The sequence below is a fragment of the Leptonotus elevatus genome, chromosome 10 (assembly GCF_054856555.1).
Source record: "Leptonotus elevatus isolate MCC_2025b chromosome 10, RoL_Lele_1.0, whole genome shotgun sequence".
NCBI lineage: Eukaryota > Metazoa > Chordata > Actinopteri > Syngnathiformes > Syngnathidae > Leptonotus > Leptonotus elevatus.
This window is the reverse complement of record NC_141248.1, coordinates 18,385,395-18,404,052: the sequence shown is the minus strand read 5'-3', so window position 1 is coordinate 18,404,052 and position 18,658 is coordinate 18,385,395. Positions and strand designations below refer to the sequence as shown.

Genomic DNA, 18,658 nt, shown 5'->3' with positions numbered 1-18,658 from the left:
CTTTTGATCGGCTCAGGAATAAATTTTCAAAAAAGGACGGTGCGGCCTTTGAGCTTCGAGTGAGCGCGAGATTGCACGAGGCAGTAAAGGCCACATTGTGCGTGCATGTGTGTGCGGCTTGCATCTGAGTCAGCGAGTGGACGAGCAAAGGGGAGGACCGTTCATCAGGCGATTCACAGAACTACAAAATGCTTCCAGGGAGGAGGGTACGATTCTGAGAGAGAGGCTTCTAAGAAAAGCCTTGGTAATTACCTTCAGCTTTGAGCCGCTTTTGTGCCATCGCACACACATTTTTTCTGCGTTACTGTGGCACGAGACTCACGCGGATTAAAAAGCGCAGCAGCGGGTCGATTTGTATGATTCCTGCCGCAAATAATAAGTTGAGTTGTGAGCGATTAAAGCTGGTGCGTGTTTGGCGGCTTGGGAGTGGAGGGTTGGAGTGGGAGCTGGGCAGCAGGGGCTATGGCGACCTGGCCTAAAGCCAAGGTAATAGGATCTTGCTTTCTCAACCCAGGTGCAGCTTGTGGTCGTTTGACTTGTCTTGCCGAAGGATGCAAAATCTAGGCCTGGGAAACACAGACAAATCAGTGTCATCCTTTCCGAATTTGGACATCGGATGTGAAGGCAGCACAGAGCATTACATGCACTTAGTTTCTAATTTTGAAATGAAGTTAAGATTGTCCGTGCAGTGGGAATCTAATAGACAATCATGGGCCTGCCTGCTCGATCAAATTTAGCATTGGGCTCTCTGGACGGACCTGCTGGTGATGTCGTGACGCGTCTCTGCCAAACGCAGCCACTCCACGTTGACCTCCACCCAGTGCCGAATGAGCAGGGGGTGTCTGGGGTCCACCTCCAAGTAAACACAGCTGTTGTTTATGCAAGGAAAGAGCACGGGATTGATTTAAATGCAATTACAATAGCACAAGATTATCACAAGCGGCTTTTGGGTGGAGAACACTAGCACATGTCTTATTCAAAAGGCTTAGGGGCAACACCGTAATATGGGTTGTTAAGAGAATAAATTGCATCCGGGCATTACCCGTCATCTGACAGAATCTGTGGAGCCAGGGTTAAAATGTTGCGGATCACATTCAAGCCGTCTTTTCCCCCGTCCAAGGCGGCGTGGTCCTCAAACCTGCAAGCATACAGTATACAATTAACATTTCTTTCAATTGACTTTTTTTCCCCATTTCCCTTAACAGTTTAGACCTGGCGCAGATATGTGCTCTAGTGAAAATAGATGAATGGATATTTCTGAGGCAAAATACTGACAAATTAATTTAATAAACATATTGGGCAAACAGTCTACTCGGATCCCTTTAAATATTAAAAATATTCAATAAATAGACAACCCCAAAAGGCCAAGCAAAACATACCAGCTAAAAGGAAAGACTCATGTTACTAGTGCTAGCCTGCTGCTATAGCTAAAGAGATGGTTTGGAAGATGCTAACATTAACTACCCAGCAATGCTTTTCTCTTTTTTTTTCTTAATGTCAAACCTTTCGCACCATTTTGTTTGTTTTCACATTTTTGTTACGTATTTACAAGTGTCAAGAGAAAAAAAATCTATTTCAAGAGATTATTATTTACAAAGACATCGAAAGCAAGGGAGCTGAGCTAACAGTGCTAAGTTGTTGCTAAAGTGAGGGGCAAGCTAACTTACTACAGTTTATTTACCAAACAATGAGTGAAAGAAGTTCTTTTTTTGTTATGCTAACATAGCTACACAGTTTCCAGCTAAATCAGTGAAGGGCCAATCTTTGCATAGTAATAACTAAAAAAAATTGCATACCCAGTAAAGCCCGCGCCCAAATTTTAGCACTATTAGCTAAAGCAAGTTGTAGTGATAACTAGGTTTTGCCAAAAGTCAAAGAGCTTTCTGATAAAAATAAATAAAGAAAGAAAATAAAATGTAATACCCTGATTTTTTTTATTTTAGCAATTATAATTAACGCAAGAAATTTTGTTAAAGCTAAAGAGCCAAGTTAAGTATTACTGATGGAATACGGGATTGTGGTACATGAATGAAGCACTGAATTAAATATTAAAGGGCTACAACTTCTTCTTTTTTAATCCACAACAATAGATTTTTAAGTACAGTTCAGTTGTATTCAACTATTTGCATTTAATCCTTTTTTTTGTGTGTGTGTGTGAACATTTAGGTATTAGGTAAAATTATTATTATTTTTCCCTATAATTAAGTGCAGCATTAATGTTCAAACTGTACAAAATGTTACAGTAGTACAGTGGTTAAACTTTTCAGGGATAAAACTTCTTAACAATTTGTTTTGTTTTGATTTGTTTTATGGACCATTTCTGAGTGGTCATAAAAGCAATGCTTTGCTATTTTTTAACACCATGCGTACTTATTTAATAACTACATAGGATCTCGTTAATACTACTAATGAATGTACAGATGAAATGGAGTTGACTGTTTTCAGGCGGTAAACATTCACAAGTCAGCATAAAACTCTACCAAGGAAGTTTCACTTCCCATTGCAATTATAAATTGTCCACACATCATCAAAACACTTCCTGTTTCTCAAAGGTTTTTACACAATATTATCAATTTCCTCCCCCCCCCCGCTCTTCGTTTGTTACCTCAAAATTTCTGGTTCCAGTGAAGGCAAATCTTCTGAGAAGAGATAGGGCGGGTTACTGACTAACGCAGAGACATTACTGCACAGCTTCAACACGATCTCAGCATCTGGCAAATCAAATTAACAATTACGTGTGTGTGCGTGCGTGTGTTTTTTTTTTTGTGACAAACTGTCTTAATCAGCATTCAGTTACCTTTTGTGACATCTGCTTGATAAACCTTTAATCTGTCTTGAAGTCCTAACCTGTTCAAATAAATACATGGAACAAACATATGTTAAATGAAACACAGACACACATTAGGATTTTAATGACTGTAATTAAAGTTACCTTAATGCATTTTCTCTTGTCAATTCCACAGCGTCTAAACTTTGGTCCAGCGCAATGGCTCTGAGCTACAGTTGAAAACACAATTATTGTGATTATTATGAACGAAGAAATCTTTAATATATGTTGCTTATTTGTTTCATATTATTATTATTATTATTATGTTTGTAAAAAGATGTCATTATGCAGTGACACAGAACCACTCCCAAAACATAGGCTGAGTTCAGTGACACTAAAATATAATCAGTTAAGTTGGATAACGATCAAATTAGTTTCTCCCAATAAATGAATGCCTTATAATCAATAAATGAGTGAAACGCTGACCTGAGGCAGATTCTTCAGCAGGCTGAGAGAAATAGCACCGGAGCCGCATCCCACCTCCAAACACGTAAGTGAGCCGGTCTTCCTCTTCAGGTCAGTCAGGACCAATTCTACCAACTCCTGCACCAACACACACACATAACACAGTATTTGTGATACTACAAAGCACTGTAGAGGTTGGATGACTTGAGATTCTTTTCGATGACGCTAATGTAATGAATAATGAATAATAATAATTAATTCATTCTTTTCAGCGCAATACAGGTGTGATGTTGGTGCGTGTTCTGATCAGGCTAAAGTTCCGTTTTATTGGACATAACATTTTGGGGATGAAGATGGACCATCACTTCACATGGCTGCCCCTTGTTCCTTGATTTATTTACATTATTCATGCACTCACACATTCACACTGTGGTGGCGGTAAGCTACTTGAGTAGCCACAGCTGCCCCCGGGGCAGGCTGACGGAAGCGTGGCTGCCAGTGTGCGCCTACGGCCCCTCCGACCACCACCAAACATTCGCACCTTCCATACACCAGTGTGAGTAGCACTGGAGGCAATGTGTGTGAAGTGCCTTGCCCAAGGACACGACGACGCATGACTTGAGGAGAGCGGGGATCGAACAGCCGACCTTCTGGTTACTGAACGGCCAGAGCCACGGCCGCCACAATGATGGCTTTTCCCAAGCGCCATTCATGTGCACTGCAGTCTGGAGTCATGAATGGGAGGGAGTCTACACAAGTCTCCAATAACACTATAAAATGTCACCAGACAGTCGCTACAGGTGCTTAAAAGCCTCTAAGTATGGCTTCATATATGACAGTTGAGTCTGGAATGAATAAATTCACTTTACAAGATTTCTTATGGTAAAAATTCATTTGAAATTAGAACCACATTATCAATTCAACCAGCGTTGCAGAACAGATGATGTTCAATAGGCTGCACTTTACCCCACACTTGAGTTCATGTATTGGCTCAATGCATTGCAGCATTGCCTTGACATAACGCTTGATGAAGACATGCACTTCAGTATTCTCAAGAGTTCTCTCAAACCTCGGTTTCAGGTCGTGGAATGAAAACGGGAGGCCTCATCTTCAGCGTCATATCTCTGAAATCCCACTCCTCGATCACATACTGCACAGGCATCCTGACACATTCACACGCACATCATTGTAAGTCAGTTCAAATTGATATAAAAGACATCTAACGTCTGTATAGACATAAAACCTGGAGAGGCGTTTTTTGCAGAGCTTCCATATTTGCTGTGTTTCCTCTTGGGTAAGAAATGCAGACAACTTCTCCCGCTTGACACCTTCTATCTGGCAGTTACAGATGGACAATTAAGTCACACAGGGTCGGGGAATAGATCATAGAGCACATTCCTCGACTCACAGTTTTAGCCCCAAGCACATGGGCGATGATGTACTGGCTGGAGAGGTCAGGTTCAGTCACACCATTCACCTCAAAGCGTTTTCTCCAAATATCCGCTGCTTTCAGTGCATTTATCCTGCCTGGGGGGGAGGCCTGGGAACAGCATGGGCGCACGGCACAGAAGCCCCAAAATTCCTAAAAACATTAGATTTAAAAATATTTCATTCAACAGTTTATCACGTTTACAACCATTACAAAAGCAAACATTAGCATGACAACATTGTCTTTTACACAAATGTTTGCAAAATTGTTCTGATGAATATGTGATACTAGTACACAAACTGTCAAAAACATCACAAATGACTTCAGTCAACTGTAGCAAAGTATTATTAAGATGAAGAATGAAAAGAAACTGAGAATGGAATGGTGGAAGATAGGAAGGATTCCAAAGGAATGAAGGAAGGGGATCGCTGCCACTTTTGTGGTCTTCATTAGGTCAACAAAAACACAAAAACAAAAAACCGTTCTTGACACCCAATTAGAAATCTTTACCCATAACCCTGGCTAGAAACCTTATTTTCAAACTTGAACCCTTCCATGAACCGCTACTTTTGGAGCATTGACCCCGGCTTGATACTACTATAACTTACAAGATGGACATTTTAAACATTGATTTACAAAATTTAACTGTTTGGGGAAAAAATGTTCCAAGTGAGCCACTTACCCTTTTCAACCCCACATTTCTGCCAACTAAATAAATGCATTCTCTGCTCACTGACTTTCTCCACATGTTTTATCTCACTTAAAGTCTTGTTGTGTTAAATGGGTCACGTTTAGTCACATTAGCGATTTTTAGCCGTCTAGTGTGGCATTTATTCGACATTCACGTCGGCAAGAAGAGTTCTTGTGTCTATACATAGCGCAGTAGCAACCCTCTTGTAAGTCTTAAGTGACGTCACATGAGTATTTGCGCAAAGACCGCGCAGCGGTGGCTCTGTTGAATAGTGTTGCCTTTAAAGGCAGTCGTGATAATGTGCTTTGTCGTCACATTGGGCACACAAACTGTAAAACAGCAACGATAGATGAGAGATGTTACTATTTCATAGATATAGTTTTGAGTATACAGTAATAAAGTGATTATAATTAAAATTTTGATCTAACTAATAATACAATTGGTATGCTGTGTTACATTTTACGAGGTGCTTTAAATGCACCATTATTGTTTTTCAACAATGTGTCATGTGGCTACAAAATGTTGTTTTGCAGTAGCAACTGTGAAATAACGTTTGAAAAAGGCACAACGGCGCTTTTGTTATGATATGTGTAGGTCGCTAGTACACTGATAATGCTTTTCATCAGGTTATTGCAGTTTTCATGTTAAAACGACAAGCTTAGATCAGCAGCTGCTTTAAAACGGCAGTCTGGTGCAGAGACAGATACAATTGGAAGTGGAACATTTTGCTGGTTTAAAGTTACTCGAATAAACGCCGGGTGTTGAGTGCGTTATGGGCATGGACTCTCGAATAGAGTGCATATTCTTTAGCGAGTTTCACCCGACTTTGGGGCCCAAGATAACATATCAGGTGAGTCACACATTTTTGGTAATTTGAGTACATATCAATCGACCGATCGTTCGGTCAATCTATGTTTCCTCAAATATCAGTATTTCTGTTCATCCGTTTATAACTTGGAGTGTGTCTGTGTTGTTTGTAATTGTACACATTCAAACTTGTGCTAAATGGAAGTCACCACGCCTGACATAATTTAAAGTACCTCTGATTGACACAAATAAGAAATAAAGTTAAGCTGTTCTAATATGCTTAGTGGAAAAACTTTTTCAGTTTCTATATCTTTGACTCTAATTTTTTTAATCACAAAAACCTGGCATATGAACAGGGATAGTCATCAATAATGTAATTGGTCACATTTGATGTGCTAGCGTACACTACTATACAGGAAATGATCATGCATTAAAATTTTCTGATTATGTCCCATGTCGTTTTACAACAGGTCCCGGAAGAGTACATTTCACGGGAGCTCTTTGACACGGTTCAGGTTTATATTATCACCAAACAGGAGTTACAGAACAAATTGATAACAGTGTATGGATCTAATAGTTTTATCACGCTGTATTTCCGTCACATTGTTATGCAGCTCAACATCCTGTTTGTCTCCCTGCAGCACTGCGATGGGCAAAAAGTTAATCGGGTGTCCAGTGTGCATCGAGCACAAGAAGTACAGTCGTAATGCCCTCCTGTTTAACCTGGGTTTTGTTTGTGATGCACAAACCAACACGTGTGCCCTCGAGCCGATTGTCAAGAAGCTGTCTGGATACCTCACCACACTGGAGGTAAAAAGTTTCGAGTTTCATTTGAAGCAAGTTGCGCAAAAGGGAGTTTCCTGGGGGGGAAAACCTGAACCATTGTCACATGGGCCTTTTTGCAAGATGTTAGTAATGTTGTGAGACTTCACCTAACTGAACTGTCTTTTGTTTTTCTTTGATTTTTTTTTTAATGCTGATAAAGAGGCCTAGGTACTGTGGTTTGGTAGAGGAAGGTTATGCAAAACATGCAAAATTGCTAATCATTGTATTTTATTAGAAGGAAGTGATTTTACTGTTGATACTGTCACATTTGTTTGTGGGGGGAAAAAAGCAAGCGCTCATAAAAACAATTAAAAAAATTGCACAATTTAGCAAAATTACAACTCGTGGACACACATTTGTAGAAACGGCCACAATGATTTAAAAAAAAAAAGGTTATTTAATTTCACACTTGATGGGAGGGCAGGCATTCTAAAGACACAACTATTTGTATACTTTGTCAGACTCAATTGAACAAAATACTGTAATTTTCCCTCCACTTAATGTAAGTTTGCTGCTCTCTACAGCTGGAGAGTGGATTCGTATCCACTGAAGAGAGCAAACAGAAACTCCTGCCTATAATGTCGACTTTGCTGGAAGAGCTCAACGCTACAGGAGCCTGCACCTTACCTATAGGTATTGTTCATGAGCAGATCTCATTCATAGAAGTGGCATTGTTTATTGATTCTGTGAATGCAAATGCGCTTTGATCCTTTTTTCAAAAAGCACTGTTAGTTTTATGATGTGCATTGTAAGAGCAAGATAGCGCACAAAGGACTATTTGACCATCAAAATCAAATTTCTACAAATTCTGATTCTCGGCATAATGGCGCGTGGTTGATTATCCCATCCCAAGACAAGTTTTCAGCGATAAATCTTATCACGCTGAAAGATAAATGTGGATCGTAAAATTCAAATTGTCTCCGTTATTTGCAGGAATGGCTTCTGGAAATGTTTGATTTGTTACAGCCTAGTTAACTGAAAATAACTCATTTGTTTGGATTTTGGCCTTGAAATATATTTGGTGAAGTTTATGACTGTCTTCTTTCATTTTTAAATAGATGAATCCAACACAATCCACTTGAAGCTGATCCCACTACGAAAGGATCCCCCAGTCGTCCAGGAGTGTGACGTTCCGGTTTTCACCCAGAGCAAAGACCACTTTATTAAGTCTCAGTGGGATCTTACCACGCAGCAGGTGTGCCTTTGTTGCCGCATCTAATGTCGTGCAATATCAGATAAGGCGTGCCTTAATACTAAGAAACTCCAGGACAATGACAGAAAATACTCTTATCAGTCTCCTGCAGTCATTTCAATGTTATATTGATGATAAGGGATTATACAACAGACAACAGGATGCTCAGTGTTTGCATATTCTCGGGTCAAAATTTCCACTGCTTCACTGCATGGATGTTTCAACCTCAGTAAGGTTCTTCATATGACAAAGCATAGTTCATTTGAACATTTACTACATTGCAATCTCATGTGAAATATCATTTGGTAGGAGGATGAACTGAAAGAGCATTGGCGGGAAAACGTACGGATTCCACCGTAGCTATCTTGCAGTGTTGCACTCCAAAAGTGAAAGTAAATATCTTAAAAAATTGACACCTCACAAGGAAGAGTGTTAATAAACCCTGCAAAGTTTGAATGATTGAAAAAGTAGCCCAAGTAGTTAAAATGAGAATTCAAAATTGTGAAAAAATCACGCTATTGCGTCTGACACTAGTGGGCGTGTCCATTGAATGCACTGGAAAATACATTTTGTCTCATTCCAAAATGAATTCTGCACTTAAATGGAGACAGGCCGTGAGATTGTGAGGATTGCCTGCTGTTTGCATATAGCACTTTTAAATGCAGGCCCTTAATCACTTATTGATCATTTTATTGAGTGATTATTTGAGGTTGCAGACCATCCACACGTGTTCTTTATTCCGCCTATAGATTCTGCCCTACATCGATGGCTTTCGACACGTGCAAAAAATCTCCGCCGAAGCCGACGTGGAGTTGAATATCGTTCGTATAGCTGTGCAGAATCTGCTGTGAGTACACTTTATTAAACAGATTGGTTGCCGGATGATCTATGTTAAGGAATTGACTTTGTAATACAAAGTAAAAGTCATAATAGTCTTCAATGGGGGTAATGTAATATATGTAATAAATGTCATGTCAGGCTGGTAAGTTGTTACTGCACATTTGATTGTAACAACAATTCTGTGATGAGCTTTTAATGTAAAAGCAAAAAAAAAACCATTGTGATCAAACACTTCCAAACCATTTATATGGTAGCACACATGCATGAAAGTTATCCCTTTAACCACCCAACTACTAGTAAGTGAGCTAGCAATGAGCAGGTCAAACTTCTTTCTTGCTGAAATTTGCGTTATCGCCACCTAGAAGCACTAATATTTTGGCCAAAAATAACAATAAATTGATTCAATTGTGCATGCAAAGGTAACTGCTGTTCTATTTCTTATGAATTTGTTTCAGTAAATGCCACAAGCTGACATGTATATATTTTCCCTTTTTTGTTTACAGGTATTATGATATTGTGACCCTAGTGTCTATATTCCAGGTACTGTAGAAAGTGAAATTGTCATTGAATTTTATACTATCATTGTGATGTCGTGATAAAGAAAGTTTACGTTTAAGATGGCAAAGAATTGCATATTCATCTTCATTGGAAATGCATTTTATGTAGAAGCTTGACTCTTTTTCTTTTTTTTGGTTATTTGCCCATTTTCAGTACTCCAATGTGTACTGTACCACCCCCAAAGTGCAGAGCCTGATCGATGACAAACTCATCCAGGAGGAATGTTTAAACTACGTCACCAAGCAAGGTAAACAAGAAAAAAAGCTACAAACATTGTAGGTGAGTGTAGTAGAGTTAACCCTTGTTGTTCAGAGGGATTAGGGACCAAACACCGACACAAAGAGCAGAAATAATAGTTTTGTGTAAAAATTGTTTAACTCATTCACTGCCATTGACGGCTATTGACGTCAAAAGTTCATTTGAACTATTTCTATTTAACATTTTTTCCGCTTTTGTTAACAAGAGTATGAAAACCTAGAATTGTTTTTATTGTTCATTTAGAACATATATAAAATGGGTGATTAATCGTGAGTTAACTCATGAAGTCATGCGATTAATTACAATTAAAAATTGTAACCGCCTGATGCGATTTAAAAAAAGAAAAAAAAGATTGTTAAAAATTAGGAGCGTTGGGCGATTACATTTTTTAATTGTAATTAATTGCATGACTTCATGAGTTAACTCACGATTAATCACACATTTTGTATCTGTTCTAAATGAACAATAAAAACAATTCTAGGTTTTCATACTCATGTTAACAAAAGTGTAAAACAAAATTAAACGAATAGAAATAGTTCAAATGAATATTTGACATCTATAACAGTCAATGGCAGTGAATGAGTTAATGACTAGCTAATTATGATATATTCATTCACTGTGTAATTATTGGAGTATAGAATTTATTATCAATATTGTTATTACCATTAGGTCAGAAACGTCCGAGTGTGAGAGACGTGTTTCAGCTTTACTGCGGTCTGAGTCCAGGAACCACCGTCCGCGACCTTTGTTCTCGCTACTCGCAGCAGCTACAGAGGGTTGATGAGAGGTCAGTGGCTCTCAGGAAAACAACATGGTGACGAACTAGGTCAGATGAGGTTTAGTCATGTCAAGTGTTCCCCATTTCAGGAGGCTGATTCAGTTCGGCCTTATGAAGACTCTGATCCGACGGCTGCAGAAGTACCCCGTCAAGGTGACGCGTGACGAAAGAAACAAGCTCCCTCGCCTCTACACGGGCTGCCATAGTTATGATGAGATCTGCTGCAAAACAGGCATGGATTATTATTTTTAGACTCGATCAGATCAGATCAGCCGGTGTGCTCATTACGCTGCTTTTACTTGGCAGGTGTCAGCTACAAGGAACTGGATGAGCGTTTGGAAAATGACCCCAACATTGTTGTGTGCTGGAAGTGACGTGCGCCATCATGAAAGAGACAACTGTTTGATTGACAGATGAAGATTTTACAACCAAAGTGTTAACCTGGTAATAGCCAAATTGATATTGTGATTCACTCAAGGGAGTTCTCCACAATATTCTCCGGAGTTTATGAACTCACAAATAGTGCGAGAATTCATCTTCCGGAGTTTCTTCCAGTTTGTCGTCAAAGGAAAATGTCCACAGTATTTTTTTTTCTCGAATTGCTTAATTTCATTAATACGTGTTTAAAATGACAAAAGAGTGTATGATTAATTTAAAAAAACAAAAACATTAACGGTTATTTTCATTCTGTATTTATGTCTACATGTGGTCCTCAGTTGGATTAAAAAAAGACTCTAAAAGAAGAATTTTTATTTATTTATTGTTTTTGCCAATAGGAAAATAAATATATTTTAAAGAAAAACGATGTACAGTAATGTTTAAAAAATGCAAACTTGTCTTAATTTAGTTTGGGGCTTTAAAACAAAACATTTGTCGACATGTGCTTACATAATATAATCAGAACAATCAGTCTGACGCAACACTGTTTTATCACTACAAACGGCAACGTTTAATGAATACATCGGCCAAAAGCACACCATTTCACTTTTCAAAGGTCAATATTTTTGATCGAATGGGCTCTGATAGGATTGTGCAGGTGTACCTAATCAAGTGTCCCTCCCGTGAGTCTGCGTATCTTTATGATGTGGCGCCTCTCAGAGACGTCACAGAGGTACTGCGCTGTCGGTGTTCACTGCTGCTGCCATGACGACCAACAAACCACACTTGGACCACCGACTGACAATAAACGTAAAATTGGAATTTTACACTTGACAGGCGGTTAATAACAACAAATGGAGGGCTCGGTGCTGTTGCCAGTGGAGGCGGAGGCGTTCATTGAAAGTTTGGAAATATTTTCTCTCAAAGACGTGGGTTCGACGAGGTAAATTAGCATTGAATTTACATGATTGGGCTAGATGGTAAAATGGCCAGAATACAGTTGGTTCTCAATTTGGCTGCGAATTTTTCAAATTGTCTCATAATCCTAACGCCAATAAAACGTAACTACACGATATATTTCGACATTTTTTTGTTTGCCATCAAACTACAAAATGTTAATTTGAGAACTTAAGTCTCCTCATTTTCCTGGGCAAGATAAAGTCTTTCAAATTTTTTTTTACTGAGCATTATCTGGAAAAAGAAAACTTTTCGACTGACTTCCTGTTTAAAACAACAAACTTTATTGATCAGTTTTATGAGACATCTGGGGCCTCCATGGAAATCTTAGAACCCTAAGCAATTGCCTAGTGCTAGCTAGCCTAATGCTAAGTCAACCCTGCGCATACAGTTCTTACACTAACAACATGGCTGCAAACAGAAAATCTAGTTGATGAAGTCAGTCAGCGTTGCCAATTTAGAGATTTGATCTCTATATTGAGCGACTTGCAACATCCAATTTGCATCTTGCTGTCCCTCAAGTTTGAGAACCGCTGGATAAGTAGCCTAACATTGTACAAAAGCAAAGCCTATGTTACATGCTCATTTAAAGTGCTTCCAAAACAACAGAGCTGACTAACACAAACACATTTTTCCCAGGTGGTTCAGACAACATGAGCACATTGAGAAGCTCAACATGCAGGCAATACTGAGCGCTTCCGCCATATTGGACGAGTACATAAAGGAGATGCTGGTTTCTCATGGAAAGGTGACGCAAGGGTGACACAATAAAGATCACTATTCTTTTAGTAATTTGCTTTTTGCCTTAGGGGTGTGCCTTGAGATATCGTATGCTGGCATTTCCATTCTCAGTTGACGGTTACTGTCAAGCTAAGCATGAAACAAAGATAATTGTATATTTAAAGCTTTATTGGCCATTTAAACCACATAGCCTGCTACTTGAATACGAACATACAATTGGAATTTCCATAGGTACACTGGCTAACATCTAGCAGCCTCCCAACCGTATGTTTGTCTTATAATGCCCCTAGCTGGTCAAGGCCTACACACCTGAATGAGCAGCACAATTAAAGGAGAAATTGTGACAAAAAATTTAATATTTTCAATTGTAATAAATTATGTCATTATTGTATGTAACGGCCGGTATATGAAATATATCATACAATGCTAATTTCTAAAAAATTTTTTAAAAAAAGTGACTTTTTTGTTGTTTTGTGAGGCAGGGACAGATGCATGGTATTTCCATTCATTTCAATAGGGAAAGCTGGTTTGTGGTTCGAGTGTTTTGAGTTAATGAATGTGGTCAAGGAATGGATTTAACTGGTATCTCAAGGCACCACCATACCTAAAAAGAGAGTTTTATATATCCAAGAATGTCTTTTCTCCTTTGAAGATCTCAGTTCTGGTACATGAAATGATCCTGACTGAAGTGTGGAAGCAAAAAATATTCCCCATTTTATGCCAACTGCAGGACTTCACGCCGAAGAACACGTTTCCTCTTTACATGGTGGTGAGTGGATAGTCATGCAATTCCATCATGAATGTCAGTTAGTGACTGACTCTTCCAAGTTATTTTAAGAATACCTTCCTTCTAAGAGTGTGTAATAACGTTTCGTCAGTACTACTTTGGAAACAAAATGGAGTGCAATACTTGGTAGCAACCAGAAGAGGGCACTGTTGATTCCGGCTCAACTAGTATACTTGCTAAAGAAGTGCAGTTCCAGATACTGTATACAATGTACCTTGCGATTGACACCACATGCTAGTTCAATGTTTAATTGTTAAGACAACTGTGGAAATAAATCTTAACATAAAACTATCTTCATCAAAAAGTCCGTTGAACTTTGTGTAGGCTACACATCGGCATTCAACAACATTTCCTTAATTGACTGTGAGGAAAATAAAATGATCAATGACAACATGGTGCCCAAAGCTCTTTACAAACAACAACACCACAGTTCATCAGTCCAGAATGGCCCATGCACACGTTTTGTTCTCTTGAGTATTCATCCGTTGAGAAATGATGACACGTAAGGGCATAAGAAATCATTCTTCCATTTTCCTCCCAGATCCACCATGAAGCCACCATCATCAACTTGCTGGAGACTATCATGTTTCACAAGGTCAGTCAGTGCCTAAAAGAAAAGAAAGAAGTAAAAGGTCTACGCATCAAATGTCAGATTTGAATTTCAAGACTTTTTATATGCATTTTTTCATTTTGTGTAGGACTCGTGCGAAGCTAGCGACGACTCTGTTCTTGACTTGGTGGATTACTGCCACCGGAAGCTCACCCTGCTGGCCGCGAAGACCGACAAGGACGACAAGATTACTCACAAGGTGTCCGGCGAGGCGGTTCTGTCCTCTAAAGAGGTAAACGAGCGTTGGTTGGGTTTGACGACTCGTTATGATGAGATCAAGGTGATGATGAGTCTGGCATGTCTTGTAAGGAGTTGCAAGTTCAAGCTGCTGAGCTGGAATTCGACATTTCTTTGAAGGCTCTGAGCGTGCTGCGCTACATCACTGACCACACTGAAAGGTAACTACACAGCAGTACTGCCAGAAATGAGATTCAAACCTGGAAATTCTCAACAATGAGTTAGATATGCTAACCACCAGTGCACTGTGCTGCCCTTAACAAATAAATCTATACTGGTAAATATATATATATTTATTTATTTATTTTAAACACAGAGATGACCTTGAGTATTAACTCATTCACTGCCATAAATTCATAAAAAAAAAAAAGATGATAAAAAATTAGGGGCAAGAGGCGATTACATTTTTTAATTGTAATTAATCGCATGACTTTACTAGTTAACTCACGATTAATCACAAATTTCATATCGGTTCTAAATGTACAATAAAAAAATTATAGGTTTTCATACTCTTGTTAACAAAAGTGTAAAACAAAAATAAATAGGGGAAATAAATTTAAACTAATAGAAATAGTTAGAATGATTTTTTGGACGTTTATAGCCGTCAATGGCAGTGAATGAATTAAGAAGAAAATAAAAGATAAAAAATTCGGGGCGTCAGGCGATTAACGTTTTTAATTGTAATTAATCGCATTACTTCACTAGTTAACTCGCGATTAACCACAAATTTCATATCTGTTCTAAATGTACAATAAAAAAATTCTAGGTTTTTATACTCTTGTTAACAAAAGTGGGAAAAAAATGTTAAACTAATAGAAATAGTTCAAATTAATTTTTGACGTTTATAGCCGTCAATGGCAGTGAATGAGTTAACATAATTGTAATAAGGCCTATATCATTTTCTGTTGACAGTATCTGTGCCATTAACCGAATGCTTTGCACACATAACGTGCCTTGTTTACTGGTGCGCCTGATCGAGTGCTGCCCGTGGAGTCGCTGCACAGCAGGTAAGCGTCGTCATCACGCCACCCGCGTCCTTAGCTTTCCTCTTCCGGTCTTTCCATTCATCCTCTCGCTCACCCCCCCCCCCCCCCCCATGCAGGCGACATAGAGAAATACATCAACGGCAAATGGCAAAAGATACCAGAGGAAGACCGCCTGAAGATGACAAAACTAGACGGGCAGGTCTGGATTTCGCTGTACAATCTGCTCCTTAAGGAAGACTGCCAACGAAAATATGACTTCAACAGTTTCAATAAGAGTCAGCTTCTGAAGGTGAAGTTCCTTATATGAATGATTGTATGCATTTATGAGGATTAAGGATCTATCTAAGGAGTTTTTCACTTTTGGTATTGAACTGAAATACATTTCCACATTATTTAAATCTATTGAGCTGTTTATATAGTGAGCACGGCACCGATTTCCTTTGTTTGCTTTCTCTGTATTGTTTTGACCAAGAAGCGCCCTCCCATTATTTACGCCTTCATCTACTTCCTGTTCATGACACAAGCAGATAAGCTTCGTTACTACCTCAATCAACTTCCTAATAACTATCTATATGCAACAATTAGTTTTAGCAGATGTAGTCTTTGTGGCGTTGATAGTGGTTTCACACCATTGTACATCCTCTTTATGTTTCACAGCTGCGCAGTTTCCTGACTGAGGTGTTGATCGACCAGTTGCCCAACTTGGCCGAGCTCCAGCGCGTCCTGGCTCATCTGGCGGTCACAGACCCCGAACTCCCTCGCAAGGAACTCGTTTTAGAGCAGGTACATTTGGAGTGGAACAATTTGGAGTTCTACTCAAATGTGATGCATCAAATGTTGCGTTGGCGCCACCTGGTGGTATCTGTGGGTAATTAGGAACCTTTTTAGAGGGGTTGGCAGTTACTCGAGGCTCTGTCGCTATCCTCTGCCAATTATGAGAGGTCACTCTACAGCAGGGGTGTCAAACATACGGCCCGCGGGCTAGATCGGGCCCGCAAAGGGGTTTAATCCGGCCCGCGAGACGATTTTGTAAAGCAAAACAAAATGTCGGACCAATTAATCAACCGGCCACAATCAAAACATATAAATTCGGAATTTCACTAGCAGTCCTCAGATGAGCAGGGCAACTTGCACACGGAATCGTCCTGGATGTCATTATTTTACACACAACCTAAAGTTACGGTTTGTTTAAAAAAAAAAACATTTTAAAATCATGGACCAACATAAACGTGTTAAATACGACACAAATTGAATTACTGGTAACAAATACATATATGTGTTTTTTGGGGGGGGGAACAATATGATTACATTTGAGGGCTGGCCCATAAATAGCGAAAATCTGCGTATAGTTGACGGCCATTGTTTTTAAGTTATATACCATTATTTTACCGATCCGGCCCAATTGGTAATATATTTTCCTCCATGCAGCCTCTGAGCTAATATGAGTTTGTCACCCCTGCTCTACAGTCATTAGGTACACCTATAAAATCTTGCGAGATCAAGTATAAAACGAAATGAACTGTACTTCTAATTAAAATGTTGTATTGACCTTCTGCTTCTTTTCACATGTAGATCCCTGAAATGTGGAACCACATCATGAGAGAGAATTCCGATAAGTGGAAGGCTATCGCGAAGTATCAAGTCAAACAAACGTTCAGCGCCTCTGAAAAAGACCTGAGGCTGCAGGCACAAAGGTACTAAGAAAAAAAAAAGACTTAAAGAAAATAGTCCCGGTGCATGGATGTCAGTAATGGTTGTGTTGGACCAGGTTGGCTCAGACGTACAATTTGGACGTGATGGAGAGTTTGCTTCCCGAAAAGCCAAAGTGCGGCTGCTGCGGCAGCCAGGCTGCCAAGAGATGCTCTCGATGCCAAGGGGAGTGGTACTGTCACAGGTAAGGCTAGTGACATTGATATTTAATGGTTGTCCCTTGAGTGTGAAATATTTGTTCACCTCTTGGCTGCTTTTTTGTAGAGAATGTCAGGTGAAACACTGGCCAAAACACAAGAAGGCCTGCCAGCTCATGATGGAGGCCAACAAGAGGACCCAGGCTGACTTGAGCTGTGACAACAAAGTGAGATGAGCAGCATACTGTAAACTGACAAGAGAGTTTACAGTAGAAATGGACAGGCCAGAGCCCAGACCTAATCTGTGAGGTGGTCTGAAAATAAATAGTCCTGATTGGGACTTTTATTTGAATTGTTCTTGTAATTTCAACAACTCCCTGTTTGGTTTAATAAACCACTTCCTCCGTCTTGGAAGAATGTGAAAGTTCATTATACAGATTTGTTTTCTTTTTTTATATGTGCATCCATTGCACAGTCACACATTTTGGTATACCTACAATAATGCATGTGATCCAATGTAAGAGCTGGATCACATGAGCCTTTCTGTGGAGGTAGGTTCCAAATGGTTAGAAGCACAGCACACAACATGGGTAGAAGACATTTTACGTTTTTTTAAGTATGACAAAAAAAAGAGCCCCGTGGATGGCATGCACTGAACATTGCTTCAAGACATGGTGCCCATTTTTATGTTGCAAAAACAATGATTTATCCACACGTACAACTGTTCTTCCAAGCTGCAAATATTTTGTCGAATTCACCTTGCCTCACATGTATCACTTCACATGAGAAATAAACATGAACGAGCTGCAGGGGACACTACCACTTGGACTAGACATGGCCAGCCAAAGCATGCGTTTTGATGACTCATTTGTCAACATTTTTTATGTTGATTTCTTAGGTGTCATGTTTACATAATATTTTTTTTACATAAGGGACATATTTTCCAGGTGGAAATGTCACAATACTTTTTATTCATGCATGAACTTTCACTTTCTGTGTAAGTCGATGCAAATTAACGCTATAGGGAACTTGCAAAAATAATTTTCAAAGCTTGTTTGGTATCAGGAGAAATAAAGCAAGTATCTGAAGGGAAATTCAAAGTGCAAACTTATTTTGAATATAATTTTCTATCGAGGAAAAATTTGTTGAAATCAGAAATTAGATTTTTGTGAGATTGTCCCATTAACTCATTCACTGCCATTGACGGCTATAGACGTCAAAAATTCTCTTTAACTATTTCTATTAGTTTAACATTTTTGCCACTTTTGTTAACAAGAGTGAAAACCTAGATTTTTTTTTTGTATTAGAACAGATATAAAATTTGTGATTAATTGTGAGTTAACTAGTGAAGTCATGCAATTCATTATGATTAAAAATGGTAATCGCCTGACACCCTAATTTTTAATAATCTTTTTTTTTTAAGAAAAAAAAATAATTACAATTATTATTTTATTTTTTTTAAAGAAAAGATTATTAAAAATTAGTGGTGTCAGGTGATTAAAATG

The 18,658-nt window shown here is 38.9% G+C and overlaps 3 protein-coding genes across 3 annotated transcripts; 2 read left to right on the top strand and 1 right to left on the bottom strand.

Annotated features, from left to right (window-relative positions):
* Window positions 1-355: 355 nt before the first annotated feature.
* hemk1 (HemK methyltransferase family member 1) lies at window positions 356-5,539 on the bottom strand. Its single transcript, XM_086087675.1, has 11 exons — window positions 5,344-5,539; window positions 4,641-4,814; window positions 4,476-4,567; window positions 4,302-4,395; window positions 3,254-3,370; window positions 2,933-2,997; window positions 2,798-2,847; window positions 2,606-2,711; window positions 1,043-1,138; window positions 759-869; window positions 356-566 (listed from the first exon to the last, which is right to left on the bottom strand). Exons 1-11 carry the CDS (start codon window positions 5,407-5,409, stop codon window positions 506-508), a joined length of 1,032 nt encoding a protein of 343 aa, XP_085943801.1. The 5' UTR covers window positions 5,410-5,539; the 3' UTR covers window positions 356-505.
* Window positions 5,540-5,693: 154 nt separating this feature from the next.
* nprl2 (NPR2 like, GATOR1 complex subunit) lies at window positions 5,694-11,384 on the top strand. The gene is made up of 11 exons (XM_086087272.1): window positions 5,694-6,202; window positions 6,630-6,721; window positions 6,801-6,969; window positions 7,509-7,617; window positions 8,043-8,179; window positions 8,926-9,023; window positions 9,520-9,556; window positions 9,728-9,821; window positions 10,502-10,619; window positions 10,700-10,842; window positions 10,917-11,384. Exons 1-11 carry the CDS (start codon window positions 6,125-6,127, stop codon window positions 10,982-10,984), a joined length of 1,143 nt encoding a protein of 380 aa, XP_085943398.1. The 5' UTR covers window positions 5,694-6,124; the 3' UTR covers window positions 10,985-11,384.
* A 262-nt stretch (window positions 11,385-11,646) lies between these two features.
* Window positions 11,647-17,582, top strand: zmynd10 (zinc finger, MYND-type containing 10). Its single transcript, XM_086087306.1, has 12 exons — window positions 11,647-11,931; window positions 12,585-12,693; window positions 13,339-13,455; window positions 14,015-14,068; window positions 14,172-14,315; window positions 14,393-14,481; window positions 15,233-15,327; window positions 15,423-15,595; window positions 15,964-16,089; window positions 16,879-17,000; window positions 17,075-17,200; window positions 17,281-17,582. The coding sequence occupies exons 1-12, from the start codon at window positions 11,843-11,845 to the stop codon at window positions 17,387-17,389; spliced, it is 1,353 nt and encodes a 450-aa protein (XP_085943432.1). The 5' UTR covers window positions 11,647-11,842; the 3' UTR covers window positions 17,390-17,582.
* The last annotated feature ends 1,076 nt before the right edge of the window (window positions 17,583-18,658 follow it).

Bases quoted from the DNA above. Each gene is read 5' to 3' on its own strand.
- hemk1 (XM_086087675.1), bottom strand. From the start codon at position 5,409: ATGTGGAGAAAGTCAGTGAGCAGAGAATGCATTTATTTAGTTGGCAGA. The intron at 3,371-4,301 runs GTTTGAGAGAAC...GTGTTGGTGCAG, and splicing joins TTCCACGACCTGAAACCGAG to GAGTTGGTAGAATTGGTCCT. The intron at 870-1,042 runs GTAATGCCCGGA...CATAAACAACAG, and splicing joins CAGATTCTGTCAGATGACGG to CTGTGTTTACTTGGAGGTGG.
- nprl2 (XM_086087272.1), top strand. From the start codon at position 6,125: ATGGGCATGGACTCTCGAATAGAGTGCATATTCTTTAGCGAGTTTCAC. The intron at 9,557-9,727 runs GTACTGTAGAAA...GCCCATTTTCAG, and splicing joins CCCTAGTGTCTATATTCCAG to TACTCCAATGTGTACTGTAC. The intron at 9,822-10,501 runs GTAAACAAGAAA...TATTACCATTAG, and splicing joins AAACTACGTCACCAAGCAAG to GTCAGAAACGTCCGAGTGTG.
- zmynd10 (XM_086087306.1), top strand. From the start codon at position 11,843: ATGGAGGGCTCGGTGCTGTTGCCAGTGGAGGCGGAGGCGTTCATTGAA. The intron at 14,069-14,171 runs GTCAGTCAGTGC...CATTTTGTGTAG, and splicing joins AGACTATCATGTTTCACAAG to GACTCGTGCGAAGCTAGCGA. The intron at 17,201-17,280 runs GTAAGGCTAGTG...GCTTTTTTGTAG, and splicing joins GGGGAGTGGTACTGTCACAG to AGAATGTCAGGTGAAACACT.